Source organism: Panicum hallii, chromosome 5 (assembly GCF_002211085.1).
Source record: "Panicum hallii strain FIL2 chromosome 5, PHallii_v3.1, whole genome shotgun sequence".
In the NCBI taxonomy this organism is placed as follows: domain Eukaryota; kingdom Viridiplantae; phylum Streptophyta; class Magnoliopsida; order Poales; family Poaceae; genus Panicum; species Panicum hallii.
In genome coordinates this window covers 56,172,415-56,192,622 of record NC_038046.1, presented here as the reverse complement: position 1 = coordinate 56,192,622, position 20,208 = coordinate 56,172,415, and the positions used below count along the sequence as shown (strand labels likewise).

General features: G+C 47.5%; 4 protein-coding genes across 5 annotated transcripts; all 4 read left to right on the top strand.

Moving 5' to 3' along the window:
* The first annotated feature begins 2,668 nt into the window (after positions 1-2,668).
* Positions 2,669-4,009, top strand: LOC112895658 (zinc finger CCCH domain-containing protein 1-like). Its single transcript, XM_025963639.1, has 2 exons — positions 2,669-3,461; positions 3,568-4,009. Exons 1-2 carry the CDS (start codon positions 2,963-2,965, stop codon positions 3,819-3,821), a joined length of 753 nt encoding a protein of 250 aa, XP_025819424.1. The 5' UTR covers positions 2,669-2,962; the 3' UTR covers positions 3,822-4,009.
* A 3,374-nt stretch (positions 4,010-7,383) lies between these two features.
* Positions 7,384-11,847, top strand: LOC112893633 (NADH-cytochrome b5 reductase-like protein). The gene is made up of 13 exons (XM_025961063.1): positions 7,384-7,627; positions 7,752-7,791; positions 8,474-8,549; positions 8,828-8,887; positions 9,311-9,361; positions 9,609-9,663; positions 9,862-9,932; positions 10,023-10,074; positions 10,264-10,341; positions 10,636-10,725; positions 10,806-10,919; positions 11,116-11,184; positions 11,503-11,847. The coding sequence occupies exons 1-13, from the start codon at positions 7,508-7,510 to the stop codon at positions 11,557-11,559; spliced, it is 933 nt and encodes a 310-aa protein (XP_025816848.1). The 5' UTR covers positions 7,384-7,507; the 3' UTR covers positions 11,560-11,847.
* A 961-nt stretch (positions 11,848-12,808) lies between these two features.
* Positions 12,809-13,650, top strand: LOC112894010 (MAPK kinase substrate protein At1g80180-like). The gene has a single exon (XM_025961565.1). The coding sequence runs from the start codon at positions 12,999-13,001 to the stop codon at positions 13,356-13,358; it is 360 nt and encodes a 119-aa protein (XP_025817350.1). The 5' UTR covers positions 12,809-12,998; the 3' UTR covers positions 13,359-13,650.
* A 4,438-nt stretch (positions 13,651-18,088) lies between these two features.
* Positions 18,089-19,520, top strand: LOC112892195 (transcription factor HY5-like). 2 transcript variants are annotated; one of them, XM_025959323.1, is made up of 4 exons: positions 18,089-18,457; positions 18,560-18,927; positions 19,037-19,152; positions 19,456-19,520. In XM_025959323.1, the coding sequence occupies exons 1-3, from the start codon at positions 18,340-18,342 to the stop codon at positions 19,142-19,144; spliced, it is 594 nt and encodes a 197-aa protein (XP_025815108.1). In that variant the 5' UTR covers positions 18,089-18,339; the 3' UTR covers positions 19,145-19,152; positions 19,456-19,520. The 2 variants fall into 2 exon arrangements, with proteins under 2 accessions (XP_025815108.1, XP_025815107.1); XM_025959322.1 differs by lacking the exon at positions 19,456-19,520 and having other exon boundaries at positions 18,090-18,457; positions 19,037-19,419.
* Positions 19,521-20,208: the final 688 nt, after the last annotated feature.

The window sequence follows — 20,208 nt, the reverse complement described above, 5'->3', positions numbered from 1 at the left end:
GGGGCGGTCTAGCTAGCCGGTAGGAGAGAGCTGTCGCGGCCGGGGGCTACGGCCGGCGGCGCCGTCGCTCTCTTCGCACAGGGCGCGGCCGGGCGCCATGCTCGCCCCCCGGCCGGTCCGTGACATCCCATCGGCCCTCGCGCCTTTTGCCGGCGCGTCGTCGCGTCCACCCGATCGAGTCCCCGGTCGGCCGGCGCGCGGAGGATGGCCGACGGCGGCGCGGCGCACGTACGCATGCTTGCACGCACCGGTCACCGGCGTGATGTGATCTGCCATCCGACCGCGTCGAGATCGAATTGAAGCACGCAGGCAAAGGCAATTTACTCCTATTTACCAGTCTGGTGAACTCTTGAGTCTCTGGGCGCTCTGGCAATCAATCTGTGAAAGCTAGCGCTACTCATACATGGTGGTGTCGGAGCCATCCACTTTATTTTTTCAGTCTGTACGTACGTATGCAATCATTCGGCTCGAAAGCAAGAGCTATACACTCAGGAAATAATGTGGAAAAAGACGAACGATCGGTATACGTGCAGGTGTATAGACGATGGATCTACTGATGACTCGGCTCGTTTGGACACGGCGAGGATCCAAGAACGGATGGATGGATCATGGATGCGTATCGGGCGACAATGATGCGGATTTGCCGTCGTGCACAGCTCTCTCTCTCTCTCTCTCTCTCTCTCTCTCTCTGACACACACACAGAGAGTTCTTGTTTACTCTTTCTCTCTCATATGCACAGACTCGTCAGGTCATCAGCTGCATCGTTGGTAGCAACAGTAGCGCGATGATGTGCACGCAGAGCGTTCACTCACTTCCTCCCTCCCTCTCGCGAAAGAGAGAAAGAAAGATAGGGTTCGCTCAGAGGAGGGGTGAGGGGCGAATGATGAGGGGCGGCCATGGGGATCATGATGAGGCGCGCCTGGCCGCCCCGCATCATAACCCGGATGCGGACGCCTCTGCTCCCCCCACCGCATGCCCATGTCAGTCTCGGTCTCATCGGCAACGCGCACACCGCTGTGTGCGCTCCGTTATTTTACTCCTCCATCTCCTCTGTCCTGCGCAGTGCCATATCAAAAGCACATGCATGATCCATCGCACATCGCATGCAGCCCGTGATCGATCGATCGATCGGTCGCCAGAGCCTGGCTGGACGTTGCGGACGCGAAACCCTATCGATCGCCAGCTCTGCTGCAGAGAACGCCACGCGTACGTACGTGCCTGGGACAGCTGGATGATCAGGTATGGGCGGTGGTAGCAGATTGCATGCATGGTTTAGCATCTCCTTCGTTCAGGTCACCTGGCACCTCACAAACAGTAAACATGCCAGGCCCAACCTCTGTTTCCTTTTTCTGTACTACTACTACTTCCGATGCCCATATAAGCCCTTAACCAGGCCAGCCCAGCCGAGGACCAGATTGCATGCGGTTGTCTCTGTGCCTGAGCGGCGCTGCTTCGGATGCTGGCTCACCATTAGTCCATGATTCGTTCTTTGGCTGTTGCCGCCTGTTTTTTTCTATCAAAACATACCTGTATTGATGTTAAGGATACCGTACAAATACAAGTACAAGTACATCCGAAAAAGATACAGACAGTAGGTGTTTTGCAGACAGGACCCTAACAACAACAAAATTACATTTGAGACCCTAGGACCTTCTGCACCTCCAATCCTCCAGAACCTGATTCCGCCGGCCGCCGCTGGAAGCCACCAGAATCCATCGCCACCCGCACGGATGAGATGAAGGTGTCGCCGAGAGCCCGTCGACCGGGGCCGCACCGTCTCCGTCGAGGGAAGATCGAGTTTGGCCCAGCCACCAATCATCCGCAGATCCCCCACCCTGCACTGCATCCATGAAGCAGAAGCCCCGTACCTCCGTCGCCCGCCGGAGACAGACACAAACCGGGGCTGGCCTCCTGTACAGGAGCACCACGCAGGGAGCCCCTCCTCCACGGGCTCGCCGACGCCGCCGGAGAGAAGCGCCACCAGGACGAGGAAGAGCCCAAGAGGACTTGTTCCCTCTCAGCGCCGCCGCCGCCGCCGGGAAACCTGACCCTAGATCTACTAGGACCTAATACTCTACACTCTCCGCCGATGAGAGCCCAGCGGTCTCCGCCACCCCCCGACGACTCTCAGGCCATCGGAGGCGGAAGAGACCGCCGTCTCCGCCGCCGGCGACCTCGACTCAGTTTTTCGCCGCTCTCAGCTGTAGATGCTCGAGTGTGTTCGAGACCCAGAGGCGAGTCCTGCGCCTGTTGCCGCCTGTTGAAACTACAGTACCAGGCCGTGGTTGACGTGAAAGCCCATGGGGCGCGCGTGCTTCTTATTCCTTGCCGGGGCGGAGCCACCAAACTCTCCTCCAGCCCAGAGTTTATCAAATACAAATTCCAGCCCAGATGGGGGGGCGTGCAGCGGCGGCCTTCTAGACCTAACGGCCCACATGCAGCCCAACCTGCACGAACCAACCAACCCTAGTCCACGGCTAGGCCGAAGCCAGCAGCCCACCGACGACGCCCACGACGCAGGCAGCCACGAGGAGGCGCAGCGCAGCACGCCAGCGCAGCAGCACCACCTTCCCGGCTTCCCCACGCCGCCACGGGCACGCGGCTCGCGCGGAATTCGACGCAGGCGTTTCCGTTTCCGGCATGCCTCGCGCCGCGTCTGATCGAGCCCGAGCGGCGCAGGGCCCCCGACCCAAATGCCGATCCGGCCGGGCGGTCGCGTCCAGTCTGGAGCCAGCAGCCGGCGGCTTGTCCCCTTCGGACCCGATCCCGGCTGCCACGGGCAGCGCCGCGCCGGGCCCCCAATTCGCCACTGCCTGCCGCCTTGGCCTCGGCTCGGCACGCCCGGGCCGTCACCTCGTCGCCCCTCGCCTTAAATCTACGGCCTGTGTCCGCCCGGCGGCTGCTCGGGTCACGCTACCGGCGCTAGGGGTAGGGTTTGGTGGGGTGCGGGGTGAGGCCAGCATGAAGAGGGATGCCGCCGCCGCCGCTGGTTTCGGGGTTAGCCGCTGGGAGGAGTCGCCGGACGGGGTGATCGTGCTGCCCGCGGGGTCGGCGGCGCCCCAGCACGCCCGCCACCAGCGGGAGCGGGAGCAGCAGCAGCAGAACTTCCAGGGGGCGGGGGTTTTCGGGGATCAGCACGCGGAGCCGCCGGAGAAGGTGTTCTACAAGACGAGGCTGTGCGAGAAGTTCGAGGCGGGCGGCAAGTGCGCGTACGAGGACGGGTGCACCTTCGCGCACGGCCAAGCCGAGCTGCGCCCGCCGCTGCACGTGCCGCCGGGGCTCATCCTCAAGCGGAGGACGCCGCCGCCGCCGCCGACTCCTCCGCCGCCGCCGCCATCCGGCGCCGACGCCCCCTACGGCGTGTACTACGGCAAGGTCTGCTTCGAGTTCAGGGACAGAGGGACCTGCCACTTCGGGGACCGGTGCTCCTACGCGCACGCCTCGGCGGCGGAGGTAGCAGGTACGCGCTCCAGCTCGCCCTGTACGTGTGCATGGCGGCCGATCGTGCCCGGATCTCGCGGATCGCGGCTCTCATCTTTCTTCCTCGTCTTCGTATTCTCGCGCAGAGATGCGCTACCCTGGGGGGCCAAGGTCGGTGGAGCACGCGCTGAGGAACGCGCCGCCGCTTGCAAGGGTGGCGTACGCGCCGGGGCCCCGGGGCAGCAGCAGCAGCACCAACAGCTACGCACCGGCCGCGAGGGCGTTCCCATCTGCTCCCGCCGCCGCGGCCGGGGAGGACGGGTGCAAGTTCAGCCGACTGGAGCTTCTGAGCCGCAAGAAGACGAGCGGCATCTACGGCGACTGGCCGGAGGAGGACTGAGCGCTCACCGGGCGTCCCCCTACCCGCCGCACCCGCCATGTCTACGTGCTGCCGCCGTTGATCACCGTGACAACTGGGCAATCTATCTGACATGCTGAACTGAACAATGCTGCCATTGATGCTGTGCTTAATTGTATCTCGTTTGCTGTTGTATCCGTGCATGTAATCCGTGTCCGATCGAACCTGCATTTCTGCCATGATTTCTATTCTCTATCACCAACATATTCGCGTTGCTAACCCTTGGGTCCACCCGGGGACTCCGCCTCCTCGCTCCGCCAATTCTACGCGTGCCCCGCGGCTCTGCTCCACGGATCAATCATGTTTACTCTCTTAAAATCTCGCGATTGTTTCCTGTCCTGCAAAATCTAGCGATTGTTTGTCAAGCATGCACTGCTAATGATTTGGTTCTGAATTTTCTGAATACAAACGTTTGATGAACTGCAGATTTTGTTTCATATATGGCTGATTGAGATTAACATTAGTAGCTCAAATCTGTTTAATTGAAGTCATGGTTCTCCTTTTGATTTTTTTTCACTATACCGTGTGAATGCTACCTCTCAGTGATCTAGTGTGCTGCTTATGGATGGATCAGCCGTGCTCCCCATTTGATTAACTATTATTAGCACCCACAGTGAGTCCCTAGACGTATCAATTGGTCGTTGCAAAACTTTGGTTAACACTAGAAACACGTGCTGCTTAGTGGTTGAAACTTGAATACAAGCTGCCCATGAAAAAAGTGGAGCTGGGAATAGCGAATTAAATATACAATTTTGCAAGCAAGGCAATGGATATGATGGAGCAGTGGCTGTGCTAACTTAATTATAAATGATGCCTTGCTTTGTAGAGGAAGCACCTGATCATGGGCAGGTTTGTTTGTTTCTTGTTATCAAGTCGGTGACTCAGTGTCAAATCCCTAGCAGCCTGGCCATAGGTGTCTGTTTCAGTTTGCACTTTCGGCTTAGTCTGTTTTGCTTAAAGAAATTAGGCAAACGGAATTAATATTCGATCCTCAGCCTGCCAATCCAGATTAGTTCTCCCTGATCTTTCCCTTTACAGCAGGCTAATTGTTCAGTTAAATGTTTCCACTTGATTAGTTGAATCAGTCAGTTGAAACTTGGAAACATCTACATGCCGCTGAATTGCTTTGGAAGTTATTTCACTTGATGAATAAAAAAAATGATTACGTTCTGTACATATAAGCATTGATGTTCTTTTGAGCTTTTAGATCTTTTGCTGGTAAGAAAGCAAAGTTCAGATATTATTTGAGATCTGAATTTGTTTCAATAATGAATTTGAAGAGTAAAGCATTTTCGATTTTCTCCATCTGACAAAGCTTTCAACTGACAGATTTTAATATCCCAAGGATCTGACAAATTCATTTGATCAGAGTGGTAGAAGCATAATAGAACTCCAGTGAATGAAATGAACCTGATAAATTTTTGTTTCTCAAGGAGTGCTAATAAATTCATTGGCTGCACTTCTATTGAAAGCTACCAGGAAGCAAGCCAGTGCTGCCGTTCAACCATTGTCAATGGGGAGCACTAAGCAGCACACCAATCGAGCTCATCGATTGTGAAGGATCATCTTCTCGAAGCTGCAGGTATGTATCAGTATTTCTATTTTCTTGTTGGGTGGATTCAGCCTGTTTCTTGTTTATAGTTGCCTCATCGATTTATTGGCCCGAGTAAGCAACCTACATCCTGAAGATTTTTCTTTCACTAGCAGGTCCTTGTGTATTCCTCCTCTATCCAAAGCACAATTGTTCGTTGCTGTTCTGAATTTCAGGCTTTCCAAAGGTCATGGACCTGCAATCTGTGTGGAGTACTCCCTAGATGTCTCTTTTGTGATGGTTTCTTCCTACTCCATGCTTCTTTGTTATGGTTTCACCAATTCGGTCCTACTGTGTGATGGTGCTCTGATTGTCCTACAGCTTTTGTATTATGAAAAACAACTTTAGATGCTATGGTTTGTGAAAAAGACATTATTCTTACTTTTATGATGTTTAAAATTTTATAAGATTAATCTTAGAATATGTGATCTCATACGAGGAAGGGTGGGTTTGGTTGGTAGGATAATCAATATGTAAAAGTAATGTATCGCCAACTTTGTTATATACTGTTGAACGTAGTTCTTTATTCAGAGTTCAATGTGAGCAACGTTCTCAGGTTAATGGATAATCTGGTCATTTTCTAGCATGAGCTTATATGTTCGCCATTTTTATATAGATGCTTTACAGGTTACACCTTTGGAGTTGCTCCATGTGGCACAAAATGTGATTGTTGTTTTATAGAAAAGATGTTTCTCCAATAAAAAAGATATGTTTCTAGGTTTTGCTCAGCATAGTGAAAAATAGGAAGCAAGCAGTAACACACCATGCATTCATGCACACATCACCTTTCTAAAAGAGAACTCCATTATGCTTGCCAGCCTATCTATATCAGCTAATCATGCATAGTAACGCATCAATACTTGCTAGGTCTATATTTTGTCTATTTGATTTGGAGTCAAGTTCTTAACTTAAACCAGCCATAACTAGGCAACTCTTAGACAAACAGTAAAAGGAAAGTATTATCTAAGAAAAAGGTACTATTATCAGCAAGAACATATCACAGATCGAGTATGAAATTTAACCGAAAATTGCATGCCTTTCTGGAGCTTTTTATTATGGTTCCCTTCGATTCATCCTAACACCGAGAGCATGATGAAACTGCGAGAAGAGGAAGGCAGATGCGACAACCATAGCAATAAGAGTTGGTGGTGGCGGCAAATAAGCAAGAGGAGGAAGAAAAAGAGCGATGGCCGAACCTAAGAAAGAGGGAGAAGAGAAGAAGCAATGGCAGTTAGGAAGAAGAGAAGAAAAGAAGTGATGGCGGCGTGGTGGTGTTAGGAAAAGGGAAAGAGAAAGAGTGATGGCGGCGCGGTTGTGGTAGTAGGAAGAGAGGAAGAGAAGGAGCGATGGCGGCATGATTGTGCTAGGAACTGAGGGAGAGAAGAGCGATGGCGGCACGATTGTGCTAGGAAGAGAGGGAGAGAAGGAGCGATGGCGGCGTAGTTGTGCTAGGAAGAGGGACATAGAAGGAGCGATGGTGGCGCGGTTGTGTTAGGAAGAGGGGAAGAGATGATCGATGGCAGCGCGATTGTGCTAGGAAGAGGTAAAGAGAAGGAGCGATGGCGGCGCAGTTGTACTAGGAAGAGATAAAGAGGAGTGATGACGGCGCGATTGTGTTGAGAGAAAGATATGCAAGCGTGCTAAGAATGGTCTTATTAGGGTCTATGTCAGTACGAATCTTAAAGATTTAATGGTCTCAAGATAATTGTTTGATATTTTTTCTATTAATAGTTCTTTAATATTTATGGTACTTTAAAGATTTAAAATAGTTTTATTATCATTTATATTCCTATAGATTTCGTAAATTACATTGTAGCCTTCTAGCCTTCTCAAGAGCGTGGAAGGCTAAACTGAAACCGAGGTGGCTATCAGTGTGGTTCTGACCTTCTGTTGCATCAGCGCGAGTACTTTAGCGCCGGGGCATCACTCTCACCCTCCGCTCTAATTTCGCCATCTGTAAAACCACCAACAAAGCAGCGCCGGTGTGTGTGTGTGTGGAAAAACCCCAGCTGGTCCGCTTCCGCTCCCATCAGATCGGATCACTCGACGAGTCCTCTCGCCTCCCTCGCCAATCGCCATGGCGGCGCTGCTGCTGCGTAGGCTCGCCGGGACCCACCGCGGCCGCGTCCCGCTGGGGGCCGCCGTCGCCGCCTGCGGTGGAGCCGCGCTCTTCTACGCGTCGTCTTCCCCTACCGTTGTACGAGACCGAGAACTGCCCGCTGTCCCCATTTCGTTCTCTGTTTCCTCCATCCCTAGCCACTGCTGAATGTGAGGTGATGCCTTTTTCTTTTCGTTGGGCTCACGGTGCCGGATGATTGCAGGCGCACCTGGAGAAGGGCGAGGAAGCCGGTGAGAAAGTCGGTGAGCTATCTCCTTCCTTCCCGAATTTACTCCGATCTAGGTTTCGTGGATGTGTGGTTTGATCAAATTTACATGCATCTGCCTATGAAATTAGTTCAATTTGGCGCGTGGTTGTGTGAGCTGAAGATGATGTTTGCCCCTGGATTTCACATTGTTTCTAATATGGAACTTAAGAATTTTAGATGAATTTCCTGGGGTTGGAACTTTCAAGCAGTAGTTGAGCTTGAGCACGATGATTGTTGTTCTGAACGATGGCTAAATGTGCTGCTAGAGGCATACCATTGTCTAATTGTTATGGTGTAACTCTGTGCATTAGCACATAGTCTCAAGTTGATGAGTTTACATCTGTTTAAGCATCCTGTTGTGGACTTCTGTGCATGTTTCGCGTATTCTGATTATTTATCTGGCTGAATAGTGAAATCTGTGTCCAAATGTTGCTCCATATTACATATTACCATGAAAAAGTTGATGCGGAATGAAAGAATCCTTCATTACAGATGCCAACCTGTAGTTTTTAACCTTTTTATTTGAAGCAGTTCTATGGTCATGGAATTTTGAATTAATTCTATGGTTATGGAATTTTGATAATTCAGCATATTCTGTATGAACTTTGCTTTCCTCATGCTTACATGATCATTGTGGTGTTTATTTGTTTTTTATGGAAAATCATCTTGTATTTCAGCACTAAACCCTGATAAGTGGTTGGAGTTCAAACTCCAAGAGAAGGCCAAAGTTAGCCACAACTCACAATTATTCAGGTAATGATTGCAGAACTTCTGCTTGGATTACACTACTGCAGAAATACTTCTTTTCTGCAACTTCCTTATCTTGGTGTCTGACAGGATAGATGGTCTTGCAGTCACCACGTGAATTATCTTGTAACCTTGTGTAGTATATTGCAATGCTATATTTCTAGGTGTTGATTATTGCATTCACCATCATATTCTCATGACCATCTTACTGGTTTCTTCTTTATTTACACTTGATCAAGTTTGTTTGCCAATGCTAAGCTTATGCAAGTAATCTGATCTTGCAGATTTTCATTTGACCCAAATACTAAGCTGGGCCTTGATGTTGCCTCATGTCTCATCACAAGGTATCTTCTCCAATTGCAAGGGTTTGATTTCTTAGATAGGAGAACCACTTTGTATAAATTCTGAATGAAATCATGCTTATCATGCCTTCTCCCTTTCAACTTTATATATGCGATGATGTTATTCATTATCTTAATTTCAGTCAGTGTTCTCGCTAACAGTTGTGCAAAGCAAAATATTATTTGTGTTACTCAAATAAGGTTGATGTTCTCTGTTGTCTGTTCATGTTCACCGAAATTTTTTTAGTAAACTCTATAGAGTAAAGAAGGCTGGATTGCCTTGTAGAGACTATTTGTACACACTTTAGCTGTCCATTGAGCCTTCCTCTCCTCTGTTTCCCTTAAAGCATCATTATTTCTTTATCCTGATAGCTATGAGCTAGTTTCTATCCTGTGTGTTGACTACTAGAAATGAACTCACTGCAGGGCTCCTATTGGTGCGGAAGTGGAGGGAAGAAGAAAATATGTTATTCGCCCGTAAGTTCTGTGCCAACTGAATCAAATGCATGGTGGAGTCCAGCATACAATTAGCATGTTTTAAGTGCCATCAACATGAACATCCTCTTGGAACTTCATTTCTTGTAATTTGTAAAGCATTAACACAAACTAGGAATAAGCATAAACAGAAGCTGATCACCAGTTTAGGATATTTGTAGTTAAGGACACAAAATAGTATTATTCTTCAATCAGATTTAAATCAGTATTTTATCCTGTTCTTTTGCAGGTACACGCCTATCTCTGATCCAGATTCTAAAGGATATTTTGACCTATTGATCAAGGTACCCACATAATCCTGTGTATAAATTCCAGAATCTTTTGTTGCCCTGGAGATCACTGGAGTTCCAAATAAAGTTGGTCTTGAAAATGGAATCAAGAATAGTAGGATAGAGGTCTCAGGCATTTGATTTCTGTTCAAAGGCAATACCTTGCATATTATGCTTTTTATTTTTTATTTTTGCTAATTGTGCTATGTACAGGTTTATCCTGACGGGAAAATGAGCCAGTACTTTGCAAGTTTGAAGCCAGGAGATGTTGTTGAAGTCAAAGGGTAAAGAAACACGATTTTCTTTAAAAAATATCCTTAGCTTCCTCTATGCACTACTGCCACTTGTCACTGAAGCATTTATGTTTTTGTTAGGCCAATTGAGAAGCTCAGATATAGCCCGAACATGAAAAAACAGATTGGCATGGTAAGATAGCCTAAACTTGACAAGTAGTCTACCTTTCGATTCATCCCCACAAGGCTACAAGGAAATGGCAGATGAATTATTTATGTTAATTATTCATGTATTTCCAGCACAGGATGTACCCTTTTTTATTTAATTATTCATGTATTTCATATGGCAGCTACTAAATATTGTTTATATCTTTGCTTCCAGATTGCTGGTGGTACTGGTATCACACCAATGCTGCAGGTTGTCAGGGCTATCCTAAAAAATCCTGATGACAAAACTCAGGTAAGTTATGATCACAAAATTCTGAAGATTCTTCAAAACTGGCTCTTTTTCATGCATTAGGTAGCGCTTTGGCATCTTTCTGAGAAAGTTTTGTTTTGAGAATGAAAACAAATATTTTCCCCTCAACAATATTCACATAATGCCTCAAATAGGCATTCTGCCGGAGGCCAGAACTGATTTATGTCTTTATTTTCATGCAATATTCTCAACAACAATAGTTTCATCGTGGATTACACCTTTCCCTTATGGATTATAATTTTATGTTTGTTTGGTTTGTTTATTATTCTTATATAGGTCTCCTTAATTTATGCCAACGTGTCGCCAGACGATATCTTGCTCAAAAGGGAACTGGATAGACTTGCCAGTAGCTATCCTAACTTCAAGGTTTGTATTGCAGTGATTTGTCCATCAAAACCTGGATTATGGTTTTCCTTGAGCATGATATTATCCTTGCAAAATCTCAGGTGTTCTATACAGTTGATAAGCCATCAAGTGACTGGAGGGGTGGTGTTGGTTTTGTATCGAAGGACATGGTTTTGAAAGGTTTGCCAGGCCCAGGGGAGGATTCACTGATCCTTGTGAGTAGCTCATGACAAATCTGCTCAGAGTTTCTTCTGAATATTTGTGTTTTCACTTATATTTGATCAGTTTTATTCCTGTAAGCTTGGTCATGATGATTGCCAATATTGTCTTCATTTCTTGGTGTCATTAGTTTCTTTATTACTTTTGGTTAATTGAGGAACACCGTCTGTTTCATGTTTTTTGTTTTGCCAGGTTTGTGGTCCACCAGGAATGATGAATCACATCTCTGGGGACAAGGCAAAGGATAGATCTCAGGGCGAGGTATTGTGGATTTATTTTGTTATTTATATTATCATTCTGATAGTGAGTTGCGAACCTTATAATTCAATGTTTCTTAATTGAAGAAAGACTGGAAGTAGGATAACTGTTAGGCATACTGATAACCCCTTTTCCTTCCCAAGAATAGGTCCAGGGGAGTGTTCCCTAAAACTATCAACACCTGGATTATAAACTAGTGCGGCATGGTCCACTAGACTAGTAGAGCTTGCCTTTCGTTTATCCTTGACTCCTTGTACTGTCCATTTCATTTCGTGAACATGTTATTGTTTCTTTAATGTTTCGGTTTTCCGTGCTGTGCAGGTGTCTGGCCTTCTGAAAGATTTAGGATACACGGCAGAGATGGTATACAAGTTCTGAGAGGACAGTAGATTCCGCTGACATACCTGCTGCGCCGGCAGTGAATAAACGCACCTGAACCTTTTGTTTCGCGCGTCATTTGGTTCAGAACTTGCCTCTGAATAATGTTCGTCCAAGGATTCTAGGTTTTGAGCTAGCTGGAAGTTGAGCGTCGAGCTGAAGATGGGCGTTATTTCTGCGGGTGGCGTGTCCCTGCGCGTGCGTGCGATGTTTACGAATACAAAATCCGGTACTGTGTTTGGCACTTCAGATAAAGCTACACAGTTCTGTTACTCGACAGTTGCTTCTCTTGCATTCCGATCCAAGAACTTTTGTTATTTAACGCAATAGCATGAGTCATGCAACTCGGTTTAGAGAAGGCAAGCGCGGTTTCCTTCACATTGTGACCAAGATCCCGCTCCTGTTCCATCAAAGGAAAAAAAAAGCATTGTGACCAAGATGTTGCAGCTTGACATCGCTCTGCCGATGGCCTGTTGCCGCCGGGGTTTGAGTTCGGCTTGGTCACGTGCACCGCGCGCTCGGCGTACCACTCGCCTGGCAGCCACGCGCGTGGCGTCGCCTTCTTCCTCGCCTCCCTACGGAGCGGCGCCGCCGCAAAGCGAACACACCCCGGGCAGCCCGCACGGCCGCACCGGTTCCCCACCAGCCGGTGCGCCGGGTAGCAGAGGCTTTGGTCTTTTGCTGTTCGCGCTCTGCCGGGAACTGCTCGCCACACGGCTCTTTTGGCCGCCGGTCAGGCCACTATTTACTATTATTTCTGGCGTCCTGGCTTTGCCTTTCACTTCGACATCGATTGCTGTGTGATCGGATGTTGATTGAGTTGAACGGTTGAACCTCTTTCTGAAGAACAAGAAAAGCAGTAACAAAAAAACATAGGCTGAGGTTTCGCCGTGTCTTTGTTGTGGATCGATCGTGGAGAGAGGTTTGCTCTTTTATGCGTCAACGTGCAGAGCTGAGCTGCTAACGTGGATCGCTGCTGCGCTGATGTTGACGGCCATGGCCGACGAGTTAAGAATCATGAATGAACAAATGGCATTATTGCCTCATTACAACCCATATCAGTATTCAGTAGTTGCCGTGGTTGATACATTGGGCTGATCTTCCGTCAGCGCTTGAGTAGATTAGAAGTTTAGAACCCTAAGTCCGGGGTAACGCAACCATAGATTAGAATACGCAGTGGATGGTTTGTCTTGGTTTAACTCATGGCGTGATGTCAGTTCAGAGTGCAGACAAACCTCCCTAACCTTCCTAATCCTGCGCGTCGCCATCATCGGGCCCCCTATCTCTGCACTCTGCCTCGTTCTCACCCATTTGTGGATTTCTTATTCAGCCACGGCCTTACCATTCTTTCTTCTTCCTCCTCCTCCATTGCACACCATACACACAGACAGACACCTCCAGTCACAAACCAGACCACAGAGGCGAGTAACTGAGTAACCATGGCAGGGCTGCAGCGATCTTCACAAACTTTCAGGAGGTCCGGCTCCTCAGGCCTGGTCTGGGACGAGAGGCTCATGTCTTCAAAGGACGGCTACCAGGGGGAGCCAGAGGGTGGAGCCACGGAGTTCAAGGAGCTCAGGCACTCCCGCAGCGTCGGCTCAGTTGGGCTCCTGCAGCGCAGGCGCAACGACGGCGCGGAGCACAGGCGGCGACGCAACGACGACGGCAACCAGGGGTTCCATACCCGGCGTGTAGCCCCAGCTCTGGACCCGCCTTCACCCAAGGTTCCTGGCTGCATCTTCTGTGGGATCTTCAGGAAGGCTGGAGCTTCAGAGCCATCCAAGCCCCGAAGGTACTAAGGTGATGTAAATTCTTCAAGTCTATCAGTCAGTTTCTCTTGAGCCTGCAGAAGTTCAAGTCATGTGTGGATGCTAGAATATGAGATGTACAATTGTAGTTTGGACAGGTTGTGAGCTTCTCCTCCTTCCTATATTCTTGAATACAGGAAACTGTATTCTTGAGTGACTGTCTTTCATCATGTACATGATAGAGTATGTGCATCTCTTTGTAGCATACAGTATATATATGTAAACGGCTACACGCCCATGTACATGAACATAAATACATGATGCTCTTGCTTGACCTTGTTTCTACGCCTTCTACATGAACATGGTGCTCTTCTTTTATCTCAAGATCGGTGCACATCCAAGACCAACAGAGTATTGTTGGTTACTCAACACATGTGAAAAAAGAAGTCATTTATCTTTGCCTGGTATGCTGCAGCATCGTATCTTTTCTGTTAGAACAAATCCATTTCATGATCTTGATTGATTCTTTAGGACATATTAAATCTTTTCCGTGTTAATGAAAGAAGTTGCACCTTTTGGTCTGGTAGCCTAGTTCCCTTTGTTGGTTGAGACATTGAGTTTCTAAGCGGCAAAATGCCTTATAAGATCATTATGAGAAATCCGAATATCGATCGGTAGATCAGGACATCCACTGGTTGATTGTCCAGGAGGCAGGAGTTGGGTCATGGATGTGCTGCTTGGTAGTTTATCTGTCTCAATTATTGCTTAAACAATGATTGGAAGAATTGCTACGCAAAAGCAAACTGAAGGCTATTGTCCCCCACAGCATAATTGATCTCATCATCTTGGCTTCTGCTGCTCAAATGCTCTCAAGTGGCACAAGCACCTGATGTTGCATTATTTGTACATTGAACACGATTGTGTTATAGTGACGTTTTCTTCTGTATGTCTCACTTTTGTTCATCATTCTTCTCTTCTGTTGGCGTATCTAGGAAACCCTTGAAGGCCTCGCAGCTTTTTTTTTTAAAATTCAGACACGACATGAACTGGTAGAAGAGTGTGGGCACACGACTGAACCGTATGAATGGAATTTCCACTAGTAAAAAGGCTATCCATTAGTGGTTTCCAGGTGGACAGGTTGGCCTGATGCACTTCACTTTGCCTCTGGTTGCCGGGGAGATGGACCGTATGCCCGTATCCTATTCCTAGTATATGAATTTTCTGTGGTGTTTGTTTCTCTGATGATGATAACCAATTATATTTGTTTCTAGGTTTGAAGTCTGAAATAGCTAATCAGTCAAATACAATAATCACCTACGGCAGAGGAAAATTAATTGCTTGGTAGTAGTAATTATTTGATGAGTTTTTTCATAGTAAGCACAATTAGATGGTAATTCTAACAGCAATAAGGCTGAGTTCAAGGTTCAGTAGTCTTGGTACTGCAGCTATTTCGGCCTTTTGGTCTGAAGTCGAGCTAAATAAAATCTAGAGATTTGATTTGACCATTACACACTTTTTTTTGGTCATTTAACTCTTCATAATATTTAACCTCGTGTATGGTGTATCCACTTTATATAAAAGCAATCATTTTTAGAGAAAAATAATATTTTTCATGTTGACCAAATAGGAATAGGATCATCAAGTTACATACAATTAGCAGTGCATTGTCTTTTCTGAGGTCGCTGTCACCAATATCCTCTTCCGGGCCATGTAACCAGCTTGTTGACCTTCCTGCATATTCTCGAGTTTTCTGGTACTTAATGTGGTCACTCTCAGTGAACTAATTGCTTGAAAGGCCAAGCAGGATATCCACAACCACAATCCATCCTTCTTCTAGTATGTACCTTTATTTTCTTGCGCTTTAAGTTCCTTTCCTGAAGTGTGTCCCATTTTACCTATCTCTTTTCATTCTTCTATCAACCTTTCTTTTTTCACTCTGCACTATTGTTGCAATATTGCAACTTTTCTTACTGAAGAAAGGCTTGTGGTATGTGTTTTTCTGGCTCATCTTGGTCGTGGTCTCGTGGACGTGTTATTTTAATCCCTGAACATTCATCGTGCTTGCGTTCCTGCGAAGCAGATTTGCTTTCAGGCTGGATCTCCTACTGCCCTTGCCTTGTTCTGAAAAAGACTGCTAGTTTCCGTTCAGAATTACATTGAAATTTTGCTTTGGCTTATTGTTTACAGCATAGGACGCTGACTTCGATGGGCTGTCAGCTCTACAATTCTGGGTTTTACATACTACCCTTGCCAGCAAACAGAGTTAGTCCATGAATGGATTTGCAGGGTGTTTGCATCTCTATACTCCTGTTTGTACGTTAATGTAGTAGTACAAACATGTGCCAAAAAATGGTTGGGGTCTTTTTGGATGGAACATTGGAATGGCCTTTTTTTTTTTTGAGGGCCGCTGGAATGTGCATTGAGAACTTGGGCGTAAACGGATCTGTTATGGCTACGATTGTACTGTACTTAGACCATGATTGTCATTTGGCAAACAATTAAAAGGAAAAAGTAAGCAGGGTCCATGCTTCAGGAATAAGTTGCTTTCCCATGATTCAGACAAGGATCTTCCAACGAACTGGATGAAGGCTGCCACTATTCGGAACTCATGAGCATAACCTAATTGTTGTGGCTGATGCTGGGGTTGCACATGTTTCATTCTTCCTTCCCGGAAGGAGCAGTTGATGCTGGTAAGTGGTAACTGGTCGACGTGCGTGGTCGCTACGGTGTCAGTAGGTTATTCCATTTCTTATTCTTTTCGAAGTTATGTAGCATAGCCCATTGCCATGCCAATGATTGGTGTCTCGAGGAATTATCAATGGTGTAAAAAGTTCCGCTTTCCCGCCAAAAAAAAAAGAAGCACGCTGCTATACGATTGTTCATGATTTTTCTTATATTTTATTTACACAAATTATTTTTACGTAAAGGTGTGTGTCCATGGATAAAGAGGGTTGACTAGCTACAATTTCTCAGATTTGTTCTATTGGCGAGGTTTGCCTGGTTCATTTCCATTGCTTACCACACTTTTCTATGGCAAAAGATGGATTTGCTTGGATTAGGAAGCTCACGATCAATATTAATTTGATTGCAAACCATTTGCAATTGCTATGTGCATGCCACCCGTTCGACAAAATGTATCACCCATGAGAAGTTTACTGGAATATCAATTTCTTACCTGTTGTTTTGTTAATTATTTTTTATATCCTCAGTCTTTTCCTTAATTTTTTGATTTGGACACAATTGAGCAATCAAACAACTATTTTGACAAGAAAATGGTGTCTTAAACTCACCTTATTAAAAATGAGGTGAGTGTACCTAAAATAAATCAAGCAACCAAACAAGATCTTTCTAATGCAGGCTTAGCTAACCCACGTAACCAAACACGACTAGATTGCATTGTTCTAGCCTGGCTTAGTTTCTATTCAGGCTTGATCTAAGCCAAGCAACCAATCACAACCGATAGATGATGACCAAACAAAAAGGTTTAGTGCTTGACTACAGTGACGGAATGTGGTATTAACCTAATATGAGTAGACCCTTAGTTTTGTAATCTAACTTTGCCACAACAATTTTCGTAAAAATGTTTTTACCATATTTTACGTAGGAATTTCTCTTACAATATCGAATAACTTTCAAAGGGCAATATCGAATAACTTTCAAAGGGCAAGGACAGTCCAAGGTATAAGAATAGAGTTGACCTAATGCATCATGCAAAATCTAGAATAGCATAATCTTAACATGACACCTTATACAATTTTACACCTCATACAAGGGCTTAGCCTAAAAAACACTCAATCCTCACTCCCCATTTTGATCCTTCTTGCCACCACCCCGCTTGCTTGCCACCACCATGCGATCCACCACGCAAATTAGGCTCGTTGCTTTGCTCCCTTAGCCACCTTCTCTAACTATTAAGGTGGCCATCACACCCACCGCCTTGCCATCACAACTAGGTTGATAGGTCTCCGAAATTCAAAACTAGAGGCTTTTCATTGGAGAAGAACATTGCTACGGCCTACGGGGAAGATAATGAACCACATATGAGCATAATTCTCTGAACTGATTGGATGGTAGTTCACATGATTTTGAAGGTGAAATCCATTCAAATGTCGTTAAACTGTTCCACCATAATCGTTGTGTGCAGTTTTTGGGTAACACGATTATGGGTACGTTCGTTTCCTCCCCTCTAAAGTTTAGACCCGTCACATCAAAGAGAATCTTACTATTTAGAAGTATTAAATAAAATATGTTTATAAATTTTTTTTACAGATGGGTGCTAATTCGCGAGACAAATTTAATGAGCCTAATTAATCCATAATTTGCTACAGTGATGCTACAGTAATCATCCGCTGACCATGGACTAATATACCTCATTAGATTCGTCTCGCGAATTAGCCCTGAGGTTCTGCAATTGGTTTTGTAATTAGACTTTATTTAATACTTTTAAATGATAAGATTCTTTTTGACATGACACCTCTAAACTTTAGACCCTAGTAAACGAACACACGCTGTATCAAAGTTAGGTGCCACCCAACACGACGAGCATAAAGAGGAAAAGGCGTGCGTGATTGCTGGACATGACAAGTGGGCTTGATCGGAGGGATGGGCACGCAGCTACGCGTTCCGGAAGTCGCCGTCAGATGCGGTGGAGGCGTGTATGGTGCCGCGGCGCGCCACGCTTCCCCCGCCGCGGCCGTAGGATGGCGTTGCCGTACACGGCGGGGATGGCGTCCCTCCAAAAACCCCAGCCCCACCGACCTCCATTTCTCTCCCTGCCCCCCTCTTCCCCGCCGTCCCGCACACAGACTCCTCTCTCTCTCTCTCTCTCTCTCTCTCTCTCCTTCCCCGCCCTCCCTCTCTCTCATCTGATCTGCATCTGCTTTTTCTTCCCCCTTGTCTCTGTCCCTTCTGGCGTGCGCAAAGATTTCATTTTTTTTTCTCGAGGAGGCGGAGCCTGACGAGTGGTGGTGGGAGGACCGGGAGCAAGGAGATCTTGATCTGTTCTGGGAGGGGAGAGAGGTCGAGGAGGAAGATGGCGGCGCAGGAGCAGGAGCAGGAGAAGCAGCAGGCAAAGACGAGCACCACGAGCTCGCTCCCCTCCAGCAGCGAGCGCTCCTCCAGCTCCGCACCCAACAACCTCAGGGAAGGAGGTAGGTGCCGCGCCTATGCATCGGCCTTCGCAGATTTCGTGCGCGCTCTCCTTTTCTCGTCAGCTAAATTCGGCAGCTGAAGCTGATGCCTGCATGTCGCAGGGGTGGAGAGCGACGAGGAGATACGGCGGGTGCCGGAGATGGGCGGCGCGTCGGCGTCGGCCTCGTCGGGTGCGGGCGCGGACGAGCGCCCCAAGGAGGACGGCAAGCAGGGGCAGCTGGTGGCGGCCACGGGGGCGCAGGGGCAGCCGCCGGCGGCGGGGAAGAAGCGCGGGCGCACCGCGGGGGACAAGGAGCAGAACCGGCTGAAGCGGCTGCTCCGGAACCGCGTCTCGGCGCAGCAGGCGCGGGAGCGGAAGAAGGCGTACCTGACGGAGCTGGAGGCGAAGGCCAAGGACCTCGAGCTCCGCAATGCCGAGCTCGAGCAGCGGGTCTCCACGCTCCAGAACGAGAACAACACGCTCCGCCAGGTGCCGCGTCGCTCCCCATTCTCTGCCTCGCTCCCCGTCCATGGCGATTCCCCGATTCGGTTCGAAACATTCCCCTCTTGTCCTGACTCCTTGTGCTCCTGCCGCGCAGATACTGAAGAACACGACGGCGCACGCGAGCAAGAGGAGCGGCGGCGGCGCCGGCGGCGGCAAGGGCGGGGACGGCGGCGGCAAGAAGCACCACTTCACCAAGAGCTGATGGCGCCGGTTCGTGCTAGGAGCTGTGAACTTTTCTCGCCTGATCTCTGACCCCCACTGTTACGCTAGGACATTTGCTGGCTCTGTTGCTGTTGCTGATGACGCTTTTCCCTTTTCGTCCTCTCCTCTTCTTTTTTTCTACTGTCTCTCTTGGTCATCTGTTTCACTGATGTAGTAGTACTATCTTTACCTGCCCGTCCCATCTGCCCGTTGTAGAACTACCAGTAGCAGTAGCAGCTTCTTCTTTCTTGTTAGGGTGTCAGAACGGCCGTGTAATTCTTCCTTGTACTGTCGTGTAATTCATCCCTGCAGTTTGGCAATTCAATCCAAGACTTTCCGTGCCGGAGTTGATGATGGCGTCACTTTCTGGAGAGAGGAAAAAAAGGGATCACCGAAAGAGCGCCACCGTGCGCAGAGAAAACGTGATGACAATAACACACGCCAAGTAGCAAAAGGTGAGGATTGGATACTGGAGTATAGAACCAGGTGTGGCCTTGGACGATTCGTTGCTAGAATCTTCTGCGCTTGGAATCCAGGATGCTCTTCTTCCCAAGTTGATTGCAAACGGCAATGCATCTTGGGTCAATTGGCATTAGTTTGGCTAGCCCCTTTTCTTTGGTTGCTGCTGCTTAAGCTTTGGCCTCAACCTGAAGTTGTGATCTCAACACGGCCACGGTGTGGCCGTGGCCGGCAACGTGTGAATGTGAGGTGATGCGTCCTCGCGCAAGCCTTTTTGCGCATGAATGCACATGCCATCTGGTGGTTGGATCGCTTGAATGTGACGCCCGTCTCTCAATTCGAAGAGGTCGGAAACTTGGGCCACGTTTAGATTGCAAATTTGTATAATATTTGGAACTTTTTGCTACTGTAGCGTTTTCGTTTGTATTTGACAAATTTTATCTAATCATGGTCTAACTAGGCTTAAAAGATTCGTCTCGTGATGTACAATTAAACTGTGCAATTAGTTATTTTTTTTACATACATTTACTGCTCCATGCATGTGTCCTAAAATTGATGTGATGGAGAGAGAGTGTAAAAATTATAACATTTGGAAGCGATCTAAAC